Source organism: Sporothrix brasiliensis (genome assembly GCF_000820605.1).
Source record: "Sporothrix brasiliensis 5110 chromosome Unknown Cont16, whole genome shotgun sequence".
Lineage (NCBI taxonomy): Eukaryota > Fungi > Ascomycota > Sordariomycetes > Ophiostomatales > Ophiostomataceae > Sporothrix > Sporothrix brasiliensis.
The window spans coordinates 1700726-1717762 of NW_024467135.1; the positions used below are offsets into that span (position 1 = coordinate 1700726).

General features: G+C 52.7%; 6 protein-coding genes across 6 annotated transcripts; 3 read left to right on the forward strand and 3 right to left on the reverse strand.

The window, feature by feature from the left end:
• Positions 1 to 67: 67 nt before the first annotated feature.
• Positions 68 to 1305, reverse strand: SPBR_04286 (uncharacterized protein; the record flags this gene model as incomplete). The annotated part of the gene is made up of 3 exons (XM_040762569.1): positions 68 to 85; positions 177 to 606; positions 878 to 1305. 3 exons carry the CDS (start codon positions 1303 to 1305, stop codon positions 68 to 70), a joined length of 876 nt encoding a protein of 291 aa, XP_040621775.1.
• Positions 1306 to 6820: 5515 nt separating this feature from the next.
• Positions 6821 to 7762, forward strand: SPBR_04364 (uncharacterized protein; the record flags this gene model as incomplete). Its single annotated transcript, XM_040762647.1, has 1 exon — positions 6821 to 7762. One exon carries the CDS (start codon positions 6821 to 6823, stop codon positions 7760 to 7762), a length of 942 nt encoding a protein of 313 aa, XP_040621776.1.
• Positions 7763 to 8380: 618 nt separating this feature from the next.
• On the reverse strand, positions 8381 to 8898 carry SPBR_04486 (uncharacterized protein; the record flags this gene model as incomplete). The annotated part of the gene is made up of 2 exons (XM_040762769.1): positions 8381 to 8506; positions 8710 to 8898. 2 exons carry the CDS (start codon positions 8896 to 8898, stop codon positions 8381 to 8383), a joined length of 315 nt encoding a protein of 104 aa, XP_040621777.1.
• A 1269-nt stretch (positions 8899 to 10167) lies between these two features.
• On the reverse strand, positions 10168 to 11022 carry SPBR_04399 (uncharacterized protein; the record flags this gene model as incomplete). The annotated part of the gene is made up of 1 exon (XM_040762682.1): positions 10168 to 11022. One exon carries the CDS (start codon positions 11020 to 11022, stop codon positions 10168 to 10170), a length of 855 nt encoding a protein of 284 aa, XP_040621778.1.
• A 1541-nt stretch (positions 11023 to 12563) lies between these two features.
• SPBR_09169 (uncharacterized protein) lies at positions 12564 to 13626 on the forward strand (the record flags this gene model as incomplete). Its single annotated transcript, XM_040767295.1, has 4 exons — positions 12564 to 12634; positions 12762 to 13119; positions 13174 to 13283; positions 13410 to 13626. 4 exons carry the CDS (start codon positions 12564 to 12566, stop codon positions 13624 to 13626), a joined length of 756 nt encoding a protein of 251 aa, XP_040621779.1.
• Positions 13627 to 14726: 1100 nt separating this feature from the next.
• Positions 14727 to 16945, forward strand: SPBR_04129 (uncharacterized protein; the record flags this gene model as incomplete). The annotated part of the gene is made up of 3 exons (XM_040762412.1): positions 14727 to 14832; positions 14891 to 15114; positions 15278 to 16945. The coding sequence occupies 3 exons, from the start codon at positions 14727 to 14729 to the stop codon at positions 16943 to 16945; spliced, it is 1998 nt and encodes a 665-aa protein (XP_040621780.1).
• Positions 16946 to 17037: the final 92 nt, after the last annotated feature.

Sequence of the window (17037 nt, forward strand, 5' to 3'; positions counted from 1 at the left end):
CTTGACTATGTAAATACATTGCTGTCTAGATACAGAAATAGGACAGTCGACGACGCTCATTCCCTTTTTAGCGAGTAGAGAAAAACTGGCGAGGTTGATTAAACAAGAAAAAAAACGCCCACAAAGAATATCAAATAACAAAACGAAAACAAAAACAAGCGAAACGCCAAACTGACCTCGGCACCGAAATAGGCTACACTGCGAAACGACGCGTTGACAGAAAACTTGTGTGCTTTAGCATCGTACAAGATCCAGGTGTTGTATTCAGCCAGACGGCGCGCTATCCGCAAAATACGGTCCTCGCGTGTCAGCCTCTCACGTACCGGCCCCGTCTTACCGCTCTCTATCAGCTTCTCGGCGTGTTCGGTAGAGTCCATCTCGGCAAAACATTCTTGCGGATAGTAGTACTCCGCCCATAGAAGCCCCCACAGCAACCAATTTTCCGGTAGCTTTCGTCGCCGCTGCGTTGATCGCGGTAGCGGCATGTCCACATTAAATGGCTCGGCAGGCATAAAGGGACTGTTGTTATCGGCGGCCACCGCGGCCTGCTGTTTCTGGTGCTGCTTGAATTGGCTCCCTTGGATCCTCTTTTTCTCTTCTTCTTTCCTGGACAAGAGAATGTGGTTAAGTGAGACAACGAGCTCTCTCCAAGGAAACCCTTGTTCAACGTAGACCATCCCTTCAGTAAGGCGAACCATGCCGAGTAACCAGATGAGGCGCGTATAAACGTACCCGTGATATTTAACGTCTTTAAAGAGGGCGAAAATCACCCGGTCCATCTCGGTTACAAGACGTTGGGCTAGGTTAAGATGTTTGAAGACCTGGAGATCTGCCACGGGCCGCTGTGGAAACGATTGCTCTTGGTCGTTCTGATTACCCTCCGTCGTTTGGGCGGGCGCAGACGCTGAGGATGTTGGGATCATTGCTTGTCAGTTCGTCTTTAGAAAACCGGGCAAAAGTAGTAGAGGACGGCTTGTCCACGCCAAGGATGCCACTACCGTCGATGTTTTTGGTAATACGGTTCATAGCACGGCGGCACTTCATCAGAACATAGTCATCGCCGCCGTAGGTGAGCGGCGCGCAGCGGTTCACAATAGCCATAGAAACGACAGCCTCGGTCCAGGCCTGCGCAGACTCGGCAATGTGCGTATCCAGGCCGTCAAGAAGGCTGGTCACGGTGAGCGCAATCTCTTTATTTGGCCGCATACAGTTCGTAAATAAAATGACATGGGCCTTGACGAAATGACCCTCGACAGGCCGGATATGCTTGGTCTCGCCGTTGAGAGTGGTATCCAGAAGCGTCATGTTAAGATGCACGTGTAGAGACGAAAGGAATCGGCACACAGAGGCTCTTGACGTAGTTGCACAGCTGGTTGACCACATTTGGCCATGCGAGAATCACACGACGGTGGCAAAGTCGACCTGTTCTAGACGCTGGATTCGAGGCCATGGTATGCCAGTTGCGCGAAACACTGATCCAATTGCCGCAGACACGCTGGTCATCGTCTTCAATCGCCATACGGTACCGGCTCAGATCGCCCAGACATTCTATCCCTGTAACCTTGAACGCGGGTGCGGTTTTGTACGGGGACCCGACAATATTGTATGCGAAGGAAATAAAAGCAACAATGTACTCGCGCGACGCAGGCAGGCCGTGGCGCAACAGCTCGAGAAAGCTGTACATGCCGTGCCGCCACATACGAGCGGGCATGTCATACTTCCGTGCGGCGCAACGAAGCGCCGACGAGGCCGATGGGTACAGAGACAAATGAATAAAGTAAGATACTTATAGAGCAATGCCTTGTGCAGGGCTAGGAACGCTTGCCATTCGTTAGCATCGGGTGTATTTCGTGGATCGTTGTTCGCGATCAGCTCGAGATCAATTTCGATGCATTTGCTCTCTACCTTTTCCAATCCAAGACGTATGTTTTCCGCCACGGTGTCTAGCCACCGTCATCTCTCTGTCGGCTTACTCTGAGTGGGAGGTATAGAAACTGAGCTCTTTCGTTGAGGAGAAACGCCAGGCCCAGCCGTAGATATGGCCGGGGAGGAGAAGGCCGCGCCTGCTTCGCCGTGTCAGGAACAACCACGTTGTATAGAACAAGAATGCAGCGAGAACTGGTGTAGCTAGTATTGAAGTCGGCAGACAAAACGACTAATCTTTGGCAATTCCGGACCCTTTTATACACAGCCTGACGGAAGCTGAAAAACTGCGGTGGTGTAAAGGCTGGAAAGAAGACGCTCCCAATTTGAGGCTCAAAGTTTCAAAGTTCCGCCAAGTGCGAACCACACTTTGTCGGGGTACAGGAGCTCCCAATTCCTCCATCTCTCTGCATACGGCGAGCTTTAATGCCTGGAGCTGGTTCGCAAATTACCGTACGAAGCAGGGAGAAAGGGCGAGCCATCTGTCCCCCCCCCCCCCCACGGCCCCCTTTTTTCACCTTGTCATTTCAGGTCTCCTTTTTACTTTTTATCGCTGTATTTATATCCCCCATCTTACCAACACGAGATCTGGATGACAAAGCCCGGCGATAATGGGGGATCCGTCATAGTCGACGGTCAAAACAGACGCCTGGAATGTCTCTTTTCACTTGTTTTCGTTTGCTCCTCCGATGTCCTTCTCATTTTGTCCTATCACTTGCTTTAGGAACGCTTTTTGATAGGTTTGTTACACCCCTATAAATTTAAGGCTTGCTCCGAGAAAGCACCTCAGACAAAAAAAAGCTAGAGACAGAGACTCAATCGTGTTGGTTTTCCGGCGATGCGTCGAAGCTGTGTGTTACAACAAAGGTAGAAAGAGCCCTATGGGAATGCCTCAAAAGGGTTTCACTTAAAAGCACCAATAAATAGCTTTCATTTGAACAGCAAAAGTGATTCTTGTAGTAGCAGCAGTTGGAAGAGGGTTTGCCGAGAAAAGAAAAGCAAAAAAAGAAAAGGTTCGGGGCATGAAGTTTTAATATGCACCCCTTCGCACCACCCCCTCCCCCTCGGTGGGTTACGTCGAGTAGAGGGTCGACTTCCGTCCTGTCTTCCGAGTAACACTATGCCACATCCCTCACGCAAGAACAGGGGTATCATGTCCTCTTTCGTAGCCTTGTCAAGACAAGCGCCAAAGGTGCATGTCTAAGCACACCGCCGCCACACAGCAACGAGCGCGGTGCGTGAAATGAATTCAAGTGGGATTGCATCGGCCACAGCCGCCAGAAAAGAGCAGTTTCTTCAAGATAAGTACGAGAGAAAGAGTATTCTTTCCTCTCCTTTTCCTTTTCTGATTTCTTTTCTCGACATCAGCATGTACACCACATTCCTATCTCTCCCATCTTGAACGCCTTCTCAACGAACTTTTTCTTCTCCGATGGCGCACAGGACCATCCAGATTCAAGGTATCCTACTGCCTAAATCACAAGACATAAATTGGTTAGTGCTAATATTTTGCTAGATTCCCCCGCTCGGTCTTTTCAACCTCCAGAAGACGCGGGTTATGAAGCCGACGATGAAAAGGAGAGCCAGGAGGATGAATTTGTGCTTCCTTTGAAAAATGGCTTTGTGGACCAGGATAGTCTTCAGATACAAGCGATAACGGATCTTTGTTTTCGGATTCGGAGTATGGGAGCGAGCATAGTGGAGTGACTCAGTTTGAAGATCTAGGAGGTATTTCCAGCGAGTAATGTAAACTATCATATCTGTACTCTTTACAACAACGAAATCAAACTTTGAAGAACAAATGAGGTGAAGGAGAAAAGAAAAACAAAAGCTAGGAAAATAATAGATGTCAAATGGTAGGAGTGAAGGTATTCAAAACGGTTATGAAGAACACCATGACGAATAGACGAACAAATGTGGCGAAGATGGTTCCCCCCTCTCTCGACAACCATAGGCTTGAAGATTGTGGCCACCCTCTTAGAGGCTTTCTCGTCTGGCTTTCTGCCGTAGGAATAATAGCTGTAAAATGTTAGACATTGTGTTGTTATATAAATTAAGTAACGAGGGGAAGACGTACAAACCCCAGTACGCGTGTATGCTTGTGTTGCGTAAATCCTGCCGGGCACCAGCACAAAGTACAATCGCCTCTGCGCGCGTCATGCCACAATAGCTGTAAAGAAGTGCTATAAAGAGACCCTCTAGATCAGATTCAAACAATTTCAACACGAAGGGACCTAGTTCCGACGATGACCACCCGTTGATGGGACACTTGACTTCTTTATGGACAATATCCACAAAGCCTGTGTCTTGCATCATCTGAGCATAGTGCGACGATTTATCGATAGGACGGCCCCGTTTTGTCGATGCGTTCGTTACTAAAGAAACCAGTCGGTGAAGTGCACAGTCAGTCGGTAACGTGCCGTCGTCGCACATAAGTTACAACCCGTCGAACATCTCAAGATATCCCCCCCCCCCCGGGTTGATATTGCTTTGTGGGTTAGCTTTTGTGGGCAAAACGACAAAAAAAAAAGAAAAAAAAACATACTTAAAGCACTTTTGAATCATCCCTAGAACGTTGGCAAAACAGCAATACAGAAACCGCCAATAGATGAAATCAAAATGTGGCGACCAAGTCCAATCTTGCTCGACATTGTCAATTTCAAAGCAGCAGTTTTCCGGCACGCTGTTGTACGCAGATTAGATATAGGAAGTGCGAAAAGACAGAAAAATCAAACGTACTATAGAGGTTGAATTGGGCTGATGTCTACTCCGATGACATGAGCGGCCGGATAGGTATCGACTGTTAAATGTCAGTTGTGTTTCTCTTTCAAAGCGTATACAAAGGAAAGGACAAGGTGAAGAAGAGCGCAACGTACCATAGTTTATTGCCCAGGAACCTGTGCCTGTACCCAGGTCCAACACGCGGTGTGCCCCATTTTGCTCTGGGCAATAGTGAAGTCGTCGGGAACTGCGATGGTAGACGGCTGTGGATCGTCAGCGTTATTCGACCTCTCGCTTACAAAACTAAAAGCGAGGACGTATAGTGTTGCTTCTCCAAATACTCCTGGTGTTTCTATTTACATATAATTAGCCAATAATTTCTAATGAATCAGGGAATTCTAAAAGAAACGGCAACGTACCTCATCTTCCGGAAAGCAGTATTCCACTAACCTGTCAGTACCATATTTCGACTATGTCATAGTTCCATTTGAAATTCAGAACACATACGGTTTGCGTAGTACGAATGATCAAGTTTGACGAAGCTCCGGGTCTGTGCCTGGGTGACGAAGGCTATCGGAAAGCGAAACGAGAGACGAAGAGGGGGAGTTTTGTAGTACTATATTAATCACAAGCGTATTATAGACTACTAAGACATTATAATCAAATCCAACAACCGCAAGCCTCGAAACTCGGAGCATTTCTTTAAATAGACCAAGATGCGCGGTTGTTTCCAGATCACGTACGTATCCTTGTTGACCACAGTGCATCCTAGGTTGCGCGCAACCACGGACTTTGCTATGCCAACTTCAAACGCAGCGTTAAGTGACGAAGCAGCCACGACATCCGTGTACTCTCTATACCGACAACTTCCTTACCCTCTATCTCTTTTTTTGTGAAGAAGATGCAGTAATCGCCGTAGATTTTATGTGATCTCTGAAGTTTGTAGATGTCTTGGCCGTCGCGCTCGAGTTCGACGATATTCGTTGTTTGGGATAAGAACGGCAGTAGATGCTGGTTGGAACAAGCTGCAATGTAAACCTCATGCAAGCCCCGGGGTGTTATGTCAAAACCGAGCCTTCCGCCCAATGTACGTGTAGCTGGTCTACGTCCATTTTTTAGGTCAAAAGCAAGTGGCGGCGGCAAGACAAATGGCGGCAGGATACGGCCGTGATGCGTGCGATTGCCTTCGGTGGCAGGCGCAAAGCTTGGCGGTGCCATGGTCTGCACAGACGTGACGGCGTCAATTTCCATGCAATTGTCGGGCGTCGGTCGGGCTAGCATGGAAGGTGAAACGTACAGATAACAAACCCCGGCATAAAAAGAGTAATCGAACCAGCAGTAGACAAACTCACCAGGACAGGGAAAAACCGCAGGCTGGATACGGTAGCGAAAAGCTTACGTAAAGATTTCGGCCTAAGGCATTAATTTGTTCGACAGAAAAATTTAAAAATCAGAAGGGGTTACAGAGGCGAGGCGCAAATGGAGTTGGGCTCGCAGGTACTTGCAATGGTCCAAGCGAGTTGGAAATCGGTCTTTTGCCATAAGCGCCGCCAGACGCTAAAACCCAGGAAACAGAGTCTCCAGGAGCGACATGCACAAAGGATCAGGCACAGGGTCAGACAGGCCCAACAACGGTTCGACAATAAGACCGGGCCAATAGCTGCGCGACGTGGCCGTGGAAGGGGTTTGGCAACAACGCTCTGGGCCCTTGTTGAGGGGCATAGAGATGTAACAGCCCCATGCATGTCGTGTCTTTTGTTGATATGGACTGGCCGAGTAGGTCGATGGGAGAGGGGCACAATACCAAGAGACCTGTCAAATCAGACGTGCCGGCAGATTGCAGACCGGCAACGGGCACACAATCCCGCCGCTCGTACTTTGCTCAGGGACAAAAGCTGCAAAAGGTACGGAAACGGACAGGCATCCAAGACTCCTCAACGCAGGGCCTTCCAAACTCGCCAAGACATGGACTTCAGCTGTACTGGGACAGACAGACGGGGCAGGCTGGCTACTTAAATGTCGGTGACAGCATCTCCCCGCCAAGACCAGTTCCTTCCGTTTCCCCCCCTCCCAATTGCCTCGCTTTCTTTTCTTTCCATTTTTTACACTCAACACCAAGAGACCCAAAGACCCCCTCCTTGTAACAGCGCCAAGCCGCCAGTGCACGTCGCCCACCATGTCGTCTGCTCCACAGGAAACGACCTTTAGCAAGTACAACGCCAAGCAGGGCCAGCACTATGCCAATGTGCGCCCAGACTACCACCCGTCCGTCTACGACTTCATCACCACCACTCACAAAACCACCGGCGGCCAGTTTGACATCGTCGTCGATCTCGGCTGCGGGCCGGGCAACGTCGCTCGCTCCCTGGCCCCGCAGTTCGCTCACGCTTATGGCATCGACCCGGCCCCGGGCATGCTTGCCACCGCCAAAGAGCTCGGCGGCACATCGGCGTCCGGCGAGGCCATTCGCTATGGCCAGGGCGGGGCCAACGACTTTGGCGCGGCGGGCGGCGACGCCGACGTGGCCTTGGAGGACGGCACCGTGGACCTCGTCGCGGTCGGCAACGCCGCCCACTGGTTCGACATGCAGCAGTTTTGGAAGCGCGCGGCCCAGGTCCTGAAACCGGGCGGCTCGGTGGCCCTCTGGACCACTGGCGATCTGCGCATCCATCCCGATTCGCCCGCTGCCGACGCCGTCCAGGCCGCCATCGACCACCTCCACGACCACGAGCTCAAGCCCTACTTCAACGAGGGCAACCACATTGTGCGCAACGGGTACCGGGACCTGCTGATGCCGTGGACCGCGCCCGAGCCCGTCGCGGCCTTTCCCCAGAGCGAGCTTGTGCGCCGCGACTGGACCATGTCGGAGCGCTTCATGGATGTGGCCGACGTGGCCGTCAACATGGACGTCCTCGAGAAGGTCATGTCCACCAGCAGCATCTACACGCGCTGGGCTGAGGCGAACCCGGACCGGCTCGAAGGCGAGGACAACGTCCTGCGCAAGCTACGCCGCGAGGTCGAGCGTCTCATCCAGGACACAGGCGTGGAGAAGGGCAAGGAGACCGTCCGCGGCGTGGCACTCGGCGTCGTGCTCATCGTCAAAAAGGCGGCGGCGTAGGTCGGTCTAAGCAAATGAATGAAGAATGACGGAATGCGTCACAAGGAATACGTGGCCAGCAAGCATAGCGAAAGACAGAGGTGACAACCCGTCTAGATTTATTGATGTAATGGAGGTAGATTGGTGGACTGTTTTTGTGTGTTTTTTCTCAGATACATAACAAATCATAAAAACTGGGATCCTTCTCGTTCCTCGCATACATCCGTCCGTAGGTGGTTTTCATTTTTTTTTTGTCGTTTTGTGAATTTTTGTGTTTCCGGCCTGTAATATACCCCGCTGGCCAAGTCATATCCATGGTATCCGTAATCCTATCCGTGATAACGCCATATCGACGACAAGCATACTGGAAGAAGTGGACCACAGCTGGCAGCTCGTGGCTCACAAAGGCCTCTCAGGAATCCAGGTCGAAGAATGCTTGGTGAAAGTGAAACAAAAGTAAAATGTGCAGGTAAAATGCCCTCTGCCAGACTGCAATCAGATTGAATGTAAAACATGCCAGACCATAGACAAAAACAATATGTCGTGTGTAACGAGCGTCCTTGGACGCGTCGAACAAGGCTGCGCTTGCAAATCCAAGCGCTCACAAGCCGCCGTCCGGGCGGTTCACTTCGGTGTTGTTTACTCGAGGTGAACTTCAACCTCAACAGGGAGTCCACCTTCGTCGCAGGTCGCGTTGAACCCGGTCTCGAGAGTCATGTTGGAGCCTGTCTTAGGCTTGGTCTCATTCAGCTGCAGCGGACTCGCCTAGAGTTTGCCGGTAACGCGATGATACCAGGACTGGTCCGAGCAGGTGTCGGTATTGCCAAAGTGGCAGCTGAGAGGATAAATTAGCGGGCAGTGGAGACAAATAAAGACCAGCGTGTGATGTGGGAAGGGACGTTTTTCAAAACAGAGGACAAAACCGGGCTCAGGAAGGAACTGTACCATGTGAACGTAGAGACGTTAACCTTCTCATGCATTTCAATCAAGTCTTTGAACACTGCGTCATTCGGCTCAAAGGACGCAATGGGGTCATTTTTGTCGCCTTTGGCACGCTTGCCGTCCAGGCTGGTATTGGCGCTGGCCACAGCCGTAGCAGCCGGGATAGTTGAGAGCAGCAAAGCGCTACAAAGCTTCTTCGGGAGGTTGGCGTGCATGGTGACGAAGAAGTATCGTGGGAGCAAAGGTAAAAGGAGGGAGAGCTATGAAGCAACAAGCTAGACTGCCGACAACATCGTCAGTCGAATGTGCAAATATAAGGGCTGGGCGAGAAGACATATCCGCGCTTACCGTGGACTTCTCGATGGTGTATCCTTGTGACAAAGAAGGGACGCTGAGAAAGTGAAGGAGCAGTTCTGATCTTCTTCAATAGAGCTTCAGTGTGCTGGTAAGCAAGTGGTTGTGAGCGAGTGTAGGTGTGTTGAGGGAGCGTGTGTAGAAGCGGTTGAAAATACAAAAAAAGGGAAGAAGAAAGAGGAGGGAGCGAAAGAGAGAGAGAGAGGGAGACGAAGGGGATTAAAATAGGAAAGAGAAGGAGAGACGTGGGAGACGACAAGTACAAAACAGGAAAGAGCAGGTAAACACAACGAGAGAGTGCCATGTCGCATTTGCCACACGGTGTTTCGTTTCTTTCAGCTCTTTCCTATATTGGCATTTTGTCTGTTTGCTTCCCCGCGTCCGATGTATTCCTTTGGCGTTTTCTTGCCTCTGCTGCGTCGTTATCAGGAAGGAGGAAGAGGAGGTCAGCTGGTTGCTATTTCCTAATCGGAACACACAAGAAGTCTTCGCCAGGTACGGAAGGAGCACCCACGTACGACAATAATCAGGTACATTGGGGCCAAAGCAACAGTGGCTGTTAAATAAAAGACTATCAAAGGACTACACTTTCTCTCCATCCTCTCATTGATTTTGGGAGCTCATCCAGCAGCGGAGAATGGCAGAACATGATCCATGTAAACCTCTTTCCACCATCCTCATCCCCCTTTTGCACGGCACCTGCCGCTGCCAAGTAAATCTTTCCCTCTGCAGCTTCCCTTTTGGTTTCCATGGGGGTTGTGGACGACATTCACTAAGCTACTGTACCTGCATCGAGAGGAAGGAACGACCGGCCATCTGAACCGGTCTGGTGCCCACACCACCTTCCCCATACCACTGATCTCTCCAATTTGGCCTGCCTCCCAATAGCTTGTCAGCAAATCGTGTCCCTTCCCAGCTGATTGGCCTCCGTTAAGCTGCAGCATGAGTCTGTTGTCACAAATGTGCCCAGCCTAAGCAGAGCCCCGATCAACTTCCACGAATGTCATATGACCGCCCTTGGCTGTCGGCATGACGTGACGTGAGGCGAGAAAGCCCAACTGCATCCATACCATCCTTAGGGGGCTTTCCGTTGCTAACAAATACATCTGTTGCATCACCAGAGACCACGCCTATACCTTGCCATTCTCTGACGAAAACGGGTCCATTGGCATATAGCCGTCTTCCAAGCTCTGCCACAGCTGCTGCGATACACGGCGCACGACCAACGTCAAGTCCTTCCCAGCCATCCACGACCCGTTTTCGAGAACAGCATCCAACTGCGACTCCCAGGCACCCTTCTGCACGTACGGACTCGAGGGCTTGTACCAGTGCCAAACATACTTCTTGGCACTGTCTGCAAACAGATCGTCAGAGGTCAGGGTCTGCACAGGGAACGTCCAGAGCTGCACCAGCTGCCCTCTTGCTGCCATCCTTTGGCGAGCCAAACGCTGTCGCAAGCGTTGAAGCAGGTCCGGTAGCGATGGCGTCTTGCCAGACGATGCAGCGGCAGAGTCTCTGCGGGTGTCCTCGTCATCGCAGAAGTCGTAGTCATGGTCTTGTGCCTCGTCGACTAAGAGGTCGGCGATAGACGTCGCGGTGACCGGCAGACGAATGGTGCCCAAGTCTAGGTAGCCCTTCACGGCCGCCAGTACCGACCCTGGGTCTTTGACGAGAAAGGTCGCCGATGGCGACGGTGTTGACATTGTTGGCTCTGGCGACGTCGGCCATGACGTTGGGGAGGGCTGGAGGCAAGTCCAGTCGTACAGAGTGACGTGCACCGGTTGGGCTTCGGCGTCGACGTCGGCCGCGACCAGGATCTCATGACAGTGCGCATAGGTCTCGTGCTCTTTCTTCAGGACTTCGAGATGACGTGCTGCATTCTGGCGGCGTCTCGTCTCGGCATCAAAGGCTCGGTCGGTGTGAAGCGAAGTAACTCTCGACGCACTCTCATCCTCCATGGGCGAAAAGGTATTGTCTCGCGACATTTCCATGAACAATTAGTGGGTTAGATTCCGCCTCGCCAACATGTCCTGACGCGAGTGCTGATGATAACAGTGATGTTTTCCAAGTGGCATGCAACTGGGAATACGTCGCAGCACATGAACTTATCGACCAGGTTGGCAAATCACGTGGAGGAGGTTTGCTTGGTTGCCTGGAAGGCGCTCCAAATCAGCAAAACACAGAAGACGAATGCCACCAAATACTTGGAACGCAGTAGCTGAACGAATGAAATTCGACAAAAAAAGAAAAGAAAAAAGAAAAAAAAAAAAAAACAAGAAAGAAAACCAAGAAGAAATCACAGAGAGAGAGAGAACTGAAAAAGTAATGGAGCAACTGGAATTCACACAGCATAAAGAGACGACGGCGAACAAACTTTGTTTTGATTCGCATTGGTAGTAATCGCACAACGCGGGTGGCGGCAATGGTCGACTGTTAGTACCGGTAGGAGCTGACGAACCTAGGCCTGCTCCTTTATCCTGTAGAGAATCATCGGCTTGCAGAAAGGGGTGTATCACGCACTCAGAGGCTTCAGGTCGTCGATCGGGCTCATTTGCGATCATTTGGATGGCGAGGTGTAATTCGAGGGAGACGGGCAGGTTTCCAGCTGTGTGCATGTCGACTCACTTGTGTACCCTGAGAAGAATGTCCCCCGATCCCTACGACCGCAAACCGGATGAACTCGGTAGCGTCAAGTAGCCGGAAGAGGATAGAAATATGGACTCGTTTCCCAAGAACAACACAGGCCGTGGTGGCGCACAACAAGCGGAAACGGATAACGCGGCCTTTGGAAACCCCAGGAAAACCAACAGTGAAACGCACAAAGGACACGAAGCACTCAACACGTCCAATGTCCGAACCAAAAGGACGCGTGAGAAAAAGGCCACAGCTTGCAACATATCCACTAGCACTAGTAGACAAACGTGCGAGCGGACTAGTAGGAGAAGGGACTGGGACACCAGACTCGAAGAACGTAAGAAGGATATGTGGTCAAATATTCGAATTGTCAATTGACTGCTTTCTTAAATTGAGTATTTTCAATGCGGTTTATTTGTTTAATTATTTTCATTCTTGTTATTTCTAAAGAAATAAAATGGAAATGACTGACTTGGATCCTACTCCTTACAGACGTCGACTCTGACCGGTTCGGAGTTGAACAAGCGAACCGATCTTCCGCTACTAGCCCCAGACATTTCTACCATCACCTCCATGACACTCTAGCGTTGTGCCCAGCAGCGCACTCTCTCTTCTCCACGGCCGCTCCACTTTCTCCTCTCGTGTAAGTGAAGCTTCATCCAAATTTCACCTGCAACGGCCGTGATCAGCTGCCAGCGTTTGGTTTAGGAACCGATCGAGTTTATGACATTTAAACAATGAAGGAGCAGATCGAATAAAATAGAACAAAACTGAGCAATACCCAGAATACAACTGATAGATGTTGTCTCTCAAGGGCTGTACGAGTCGAGTCAAGTTCATGAAAGTCCCATCTACTCAGCCTCACCACATTTAATCCACACATCTGCCCAGCATGGCATTCCCAATCAGCTACCCCGTCGTCGACGGGTCTGGCCGCCTGACCGAGATCTGCACCTTCCTCAGGTCGGCTATTTCAGAGGAAGAGGCAAGAACACGCCAAGACATGTGCAACGACTGCTTGCGTGAAAAAAAAAAGAAAGAGGGACGCACGCTGACAGGTCTTACCATCCTAGTTCTCCTCCATATACAGCGAGATTGCAACGTCCGTAGCCAAGTTCCCAATCTCTCGCCAGGGCATCGTGGGGGTTCAAACGGCCGACCACCAGGTTGTGGCCATGCTCGCCGACTGGACCTCGGCCGCCGAGAAGGATCAGTTTGAGCCGGGTGAGCAGTACCAGTCCGTGAAGCCGGGCTTTGGTAAGATCATTGACGGCGCCAACCCGAGCTTTGCCTGCCACCACATCGTCCTGCCCACTGGCTCCGACAAGACGCCCCAGGCGGCTTCCTACATTGTCTCGCACGCAACCGTGCCCCAGGCCGACCAGGCCGCTGCAGCCGCGGCCTACGCCGAGTTTATCAAGCCGCCGGCTCACTTTGACTTTCTTGCTGTGGCCCCCTAGCGTGAGGATGCCAACGTGCTCGTGACGCTGACGGGCCACAAGGATGCAGCGACAGCGGCGGCGTTCCGGCAGTCGGATGTGTACAAATCGCTGCAAGCCACGGTAGCCAAGGTGGCGACGGCCACAAGCAGCTACGACGTCGAGTATCAGTCGTCAGATGTGTACTAAAGTCAAGGAAGAAAAGTTAGAACTGTGACAACATCCCCAACGCCAACAAATAAACTGTCCTAGAATGATGGGGCCATTGGTGAAGCGCAAGAACAAGCCACGCAATTCAGGCCGCGCGTTCTCACCGATCCACACGGGGCAGACGACGTAAACGACGCCAAATCCGACGGCATTGACAAGACGGTCGCCCAGGAAGAGTGTCCACTCGTGCGAGGCAATCTGCATGCCGATGCCGACGGACGTGAAGACAATGCCCAAGGAGATGGTGTGCTTGCGGCCGATACGGTCCATGATCAACCCAGCATCATCGACCCGATGGAAATGTAGAGCGACCACAATGTGAAACGCTTGAGCTTCATGATCATAGCCCATCACTTCTCTGGATGGGACTCGGCCCAATCCCAGTCCGTGGCAGCCATGGTGGAGACGCAATGGAGAAGATTGTGACGATGACAAGTGGGAGATACGGTAAATGTGACAACGCAAACAGATGCCAAAGGCCAAAGGACGAACCGCAACGGGATGCCGGTCCAGGGTCATGCAGGCGGATATATGTATATCTTGCGCTTCGAGGCGGGCAGGTAGACATGGCCCAGCACCCAACACAAAACCAACGTTTGCTTTTCGGGTGCATGCATCAGCGAATGTGTGTTCCCATGCCCCTTTCCCCCAAGCCATGGACGTCGAAATGTCAACGCAAGACATTTGATTGGTGAACTGGGGCTCGAATCAAGCGATAATCCGGGGTATCGACATGGGAATAGCGAACGCGAATCTGGGGAAAGAAGAGCAATACCGAGTTTGGGCACGCCGATCTGCGTCGACACAGCCATCCATCAACAGAAGAAACCCAAAAGCTCCTGCACACCTTTGAAAGCCGTGGCCGGCAAACAGTGTGCGTGCCTCGACCGGCCCCATGTCTCCACAGGCCATTGCGCCCGCAGGGCTAACGCGCATCCGAGCCGTGATCCGACGCCGAGAAGCCACGACGCGGGGCGGTGTAATGGGGTGTGTCGACTGGTGGGCGAGAAGCAAAATCACAAGACCCCAAAACGACGGTCAATTCTGTGTCTACATTGGAGCGATGAGAGAACTTGTTCTGCGGGTAATTAGTACCGACGCTAGACGTTGGTGCATTCCATCTGGGGAAGGCACGCCGTCAACAAGCCAAGTCTGGGGTAGTATGCTGCAGCTGGTATGGCTAGCGCACCTTCCCCATATTTTGGTCACATTGCTGCGACTCCTACCATGATCGTTCCTTCTGCCATGTCTCTTTCTTGTTCGGGGAGTCGGGCGTGATAAAAAGGGAAGGCATCTGTGGTGGATCGCTTTCCTTTTCATCTGTATCCTTTCTCCAGTCCCATTTCACCATTCTTAGGCACAGCATCCGACAGTCCGGCCACGACGTCCACATTCACCGTTCCGCCATGGGTCACACGCCACGAACACCGGCTTCTGACTTTTCCGAGGCCTCGTCGTTTTGCTGTGGCGACGGTGGACCGAGGAAGCGTGTCCGCACCGAAAGCACTGGCAGTACCTTGAGTACACACGCAGAGTCTGCAGCACAAGCAGTCCGCAGTCCAACCCACAGCAAACCCACCCCCACCCACCATCCCCATCCCCACGGTGCAGACAAACTACCCCAAGAAGCGCGTGTCGGTAGCCTGCGAGGTGTGCCGAACACGCAAGACGCGCTGCGATGCCGGCCGGCCGGCGTGCTCGTTCTGTGCGCAGATCGGGGCCCAGTGCATCTACCGAACGGTCGAGCCTCCCGAGGAGAAGAGGGCTGCAGCCGCAACGCGGAGAGACGTGAATGTGAGTGGCCATACCGCTGTGGCAGCAGACACCGGCGAAGTGCTTTCGTGTCTGCACCGCATCGAGGGTCTGCTGAACGAGAAAGAATCGACAAGAGGACAGCATCCAAGCCGCCGTGCAAGTGCATGCATCGACAAGGCCGTCAGCACCGATCGTTCCCCAGTCTACAGACACGGCCGCCACTGTCATGACCACAGCCGACACCTCCTATTCCCCCTCCTACGATCATGTGCCTCGCCTACCGCTGCGGATCCAGCCCCGTGTCGGGAACCTTTCCTTTGAGGGTATTGCACGCCTTGATGGTCACCCATGCCCGCCAGCCTTGATTCCCATGGCGCGCATCGGCAGCGACGACGACATTGAGACTGAGTTTCTGCAGGGCGAGGCGCTGATGGCAGGACCAGCGTCAACGTCGGCTGATGGGAGTGGAAACGGGGACGCCGGCACCGACGCCGCCGACTTCGACATGTGCAACCTGCCAGCATGGTTGAATGTCACCCCCCGGCGGTGCTGGCAGCTCCAGCAGATCTTCTACCGGGACGTGCTGCCATGGTGTTCCATCATCGATCAACAGGTATGCTCGGAGATAGTGACACGGACGGTCGAATTGCGCTTCCAACCGGAACACGTGGAGACCAGTCTGACATTACTGGTGCTGGCGCTGAGAGCATTTGCCGAGGGCCATCAGCACAGGGAAGACGACGCGCGGGTGTTTCCCGGTCGGGCCTACTTTCGGGCAGCATGTGCCCTCGTCGACAGCCCACGGCAAGCCACATTCCGCAACACGGTGGCGCATGTGCAGTGCCATATTATGATGGCGTTCTACTTGCTGTATGCGATCCGACCCATACAGGCGTTTGAACTCATTCGACGGGCCTCTGAAAAGGTTATTCTATTGTTGCAGCGGCCTCGCCGAAGCGGCCACCCCGTTGTGGGCGTGCTAGACACACTCCCGGACACCACAGCCGACCCCAGTTACCAGGCACTCTGCCGCAGCTATTGGGCCTGCTATCTAATCGAGCACGAGCTACAGGCGTATGTGTCATACAGCGCCAATTTGTTGCGAGACTTTGAGGACGTGGTGCCGCTCCCGATGAGCGACTATGAGGAGCCCGGCATCTACTGGTTTTTGTCCGAGATTGCTTTGCGGCGGATCTTTGCCAGACAACGGGGCGGCCGCGGGTGGAACGGACATACGCTGTTTGACCCTGTAGTGGTCGGCGAGATTGCGCTGCAGATGGCACAGTGGCACAGCAACCTGCCGGCACCAGTTCAGTTTGACCTGGACGAAGTAGCGAGTTCAGAGGCGACGGGCCACGGCAACACGCCTGTTGGAACTGGAACTGGATCTGGATCTGGAATGGGACTGGGAATGGGACCGGGCGTGGACACGATGGATGTGCGGCCGCTGCTAGACCCGATCAAGGTGTTTCAGCGGGCGCAGTGCTACGCGGTGCACGCGGCCCTGTACTGGCAGTACGTGGTGCAGATGCTGTCCCAGCCGCAGCACGGACAGAGCGACCAGCGGACAGTGGAAGCGGCGGCACTGTCACTGCGGTATTCGGTGGTGCATGTCTTTGCGGTCGAGTCGCTGCTCCAGGGGCGGCATTTGTTGCTGGTGCCAAACTTGGTGGGGCCGCCGTGCAACGCATGCTTTTTGCTGTGCTCGTATGCAGAGCCGGGTCTCGAAGCCATCCAGCACCCGCGGGCGCGCGAGGCGATTGTGATGGCGGTCCGGTGCATCCAAGCGTGGCAGGCAAACCCGGCGGTGCAGACGTATGTGACCAAGGTGGAACAGTTAATGGCATTAAAAGGAATTGCGTTGGCGTAAGGCGTCGACGCAAAATAAATGCATGTATATATTCAGTAAATTGATACCACCTGGCATTCCGACAATCCGTACCACTACATCAGTCCACACTC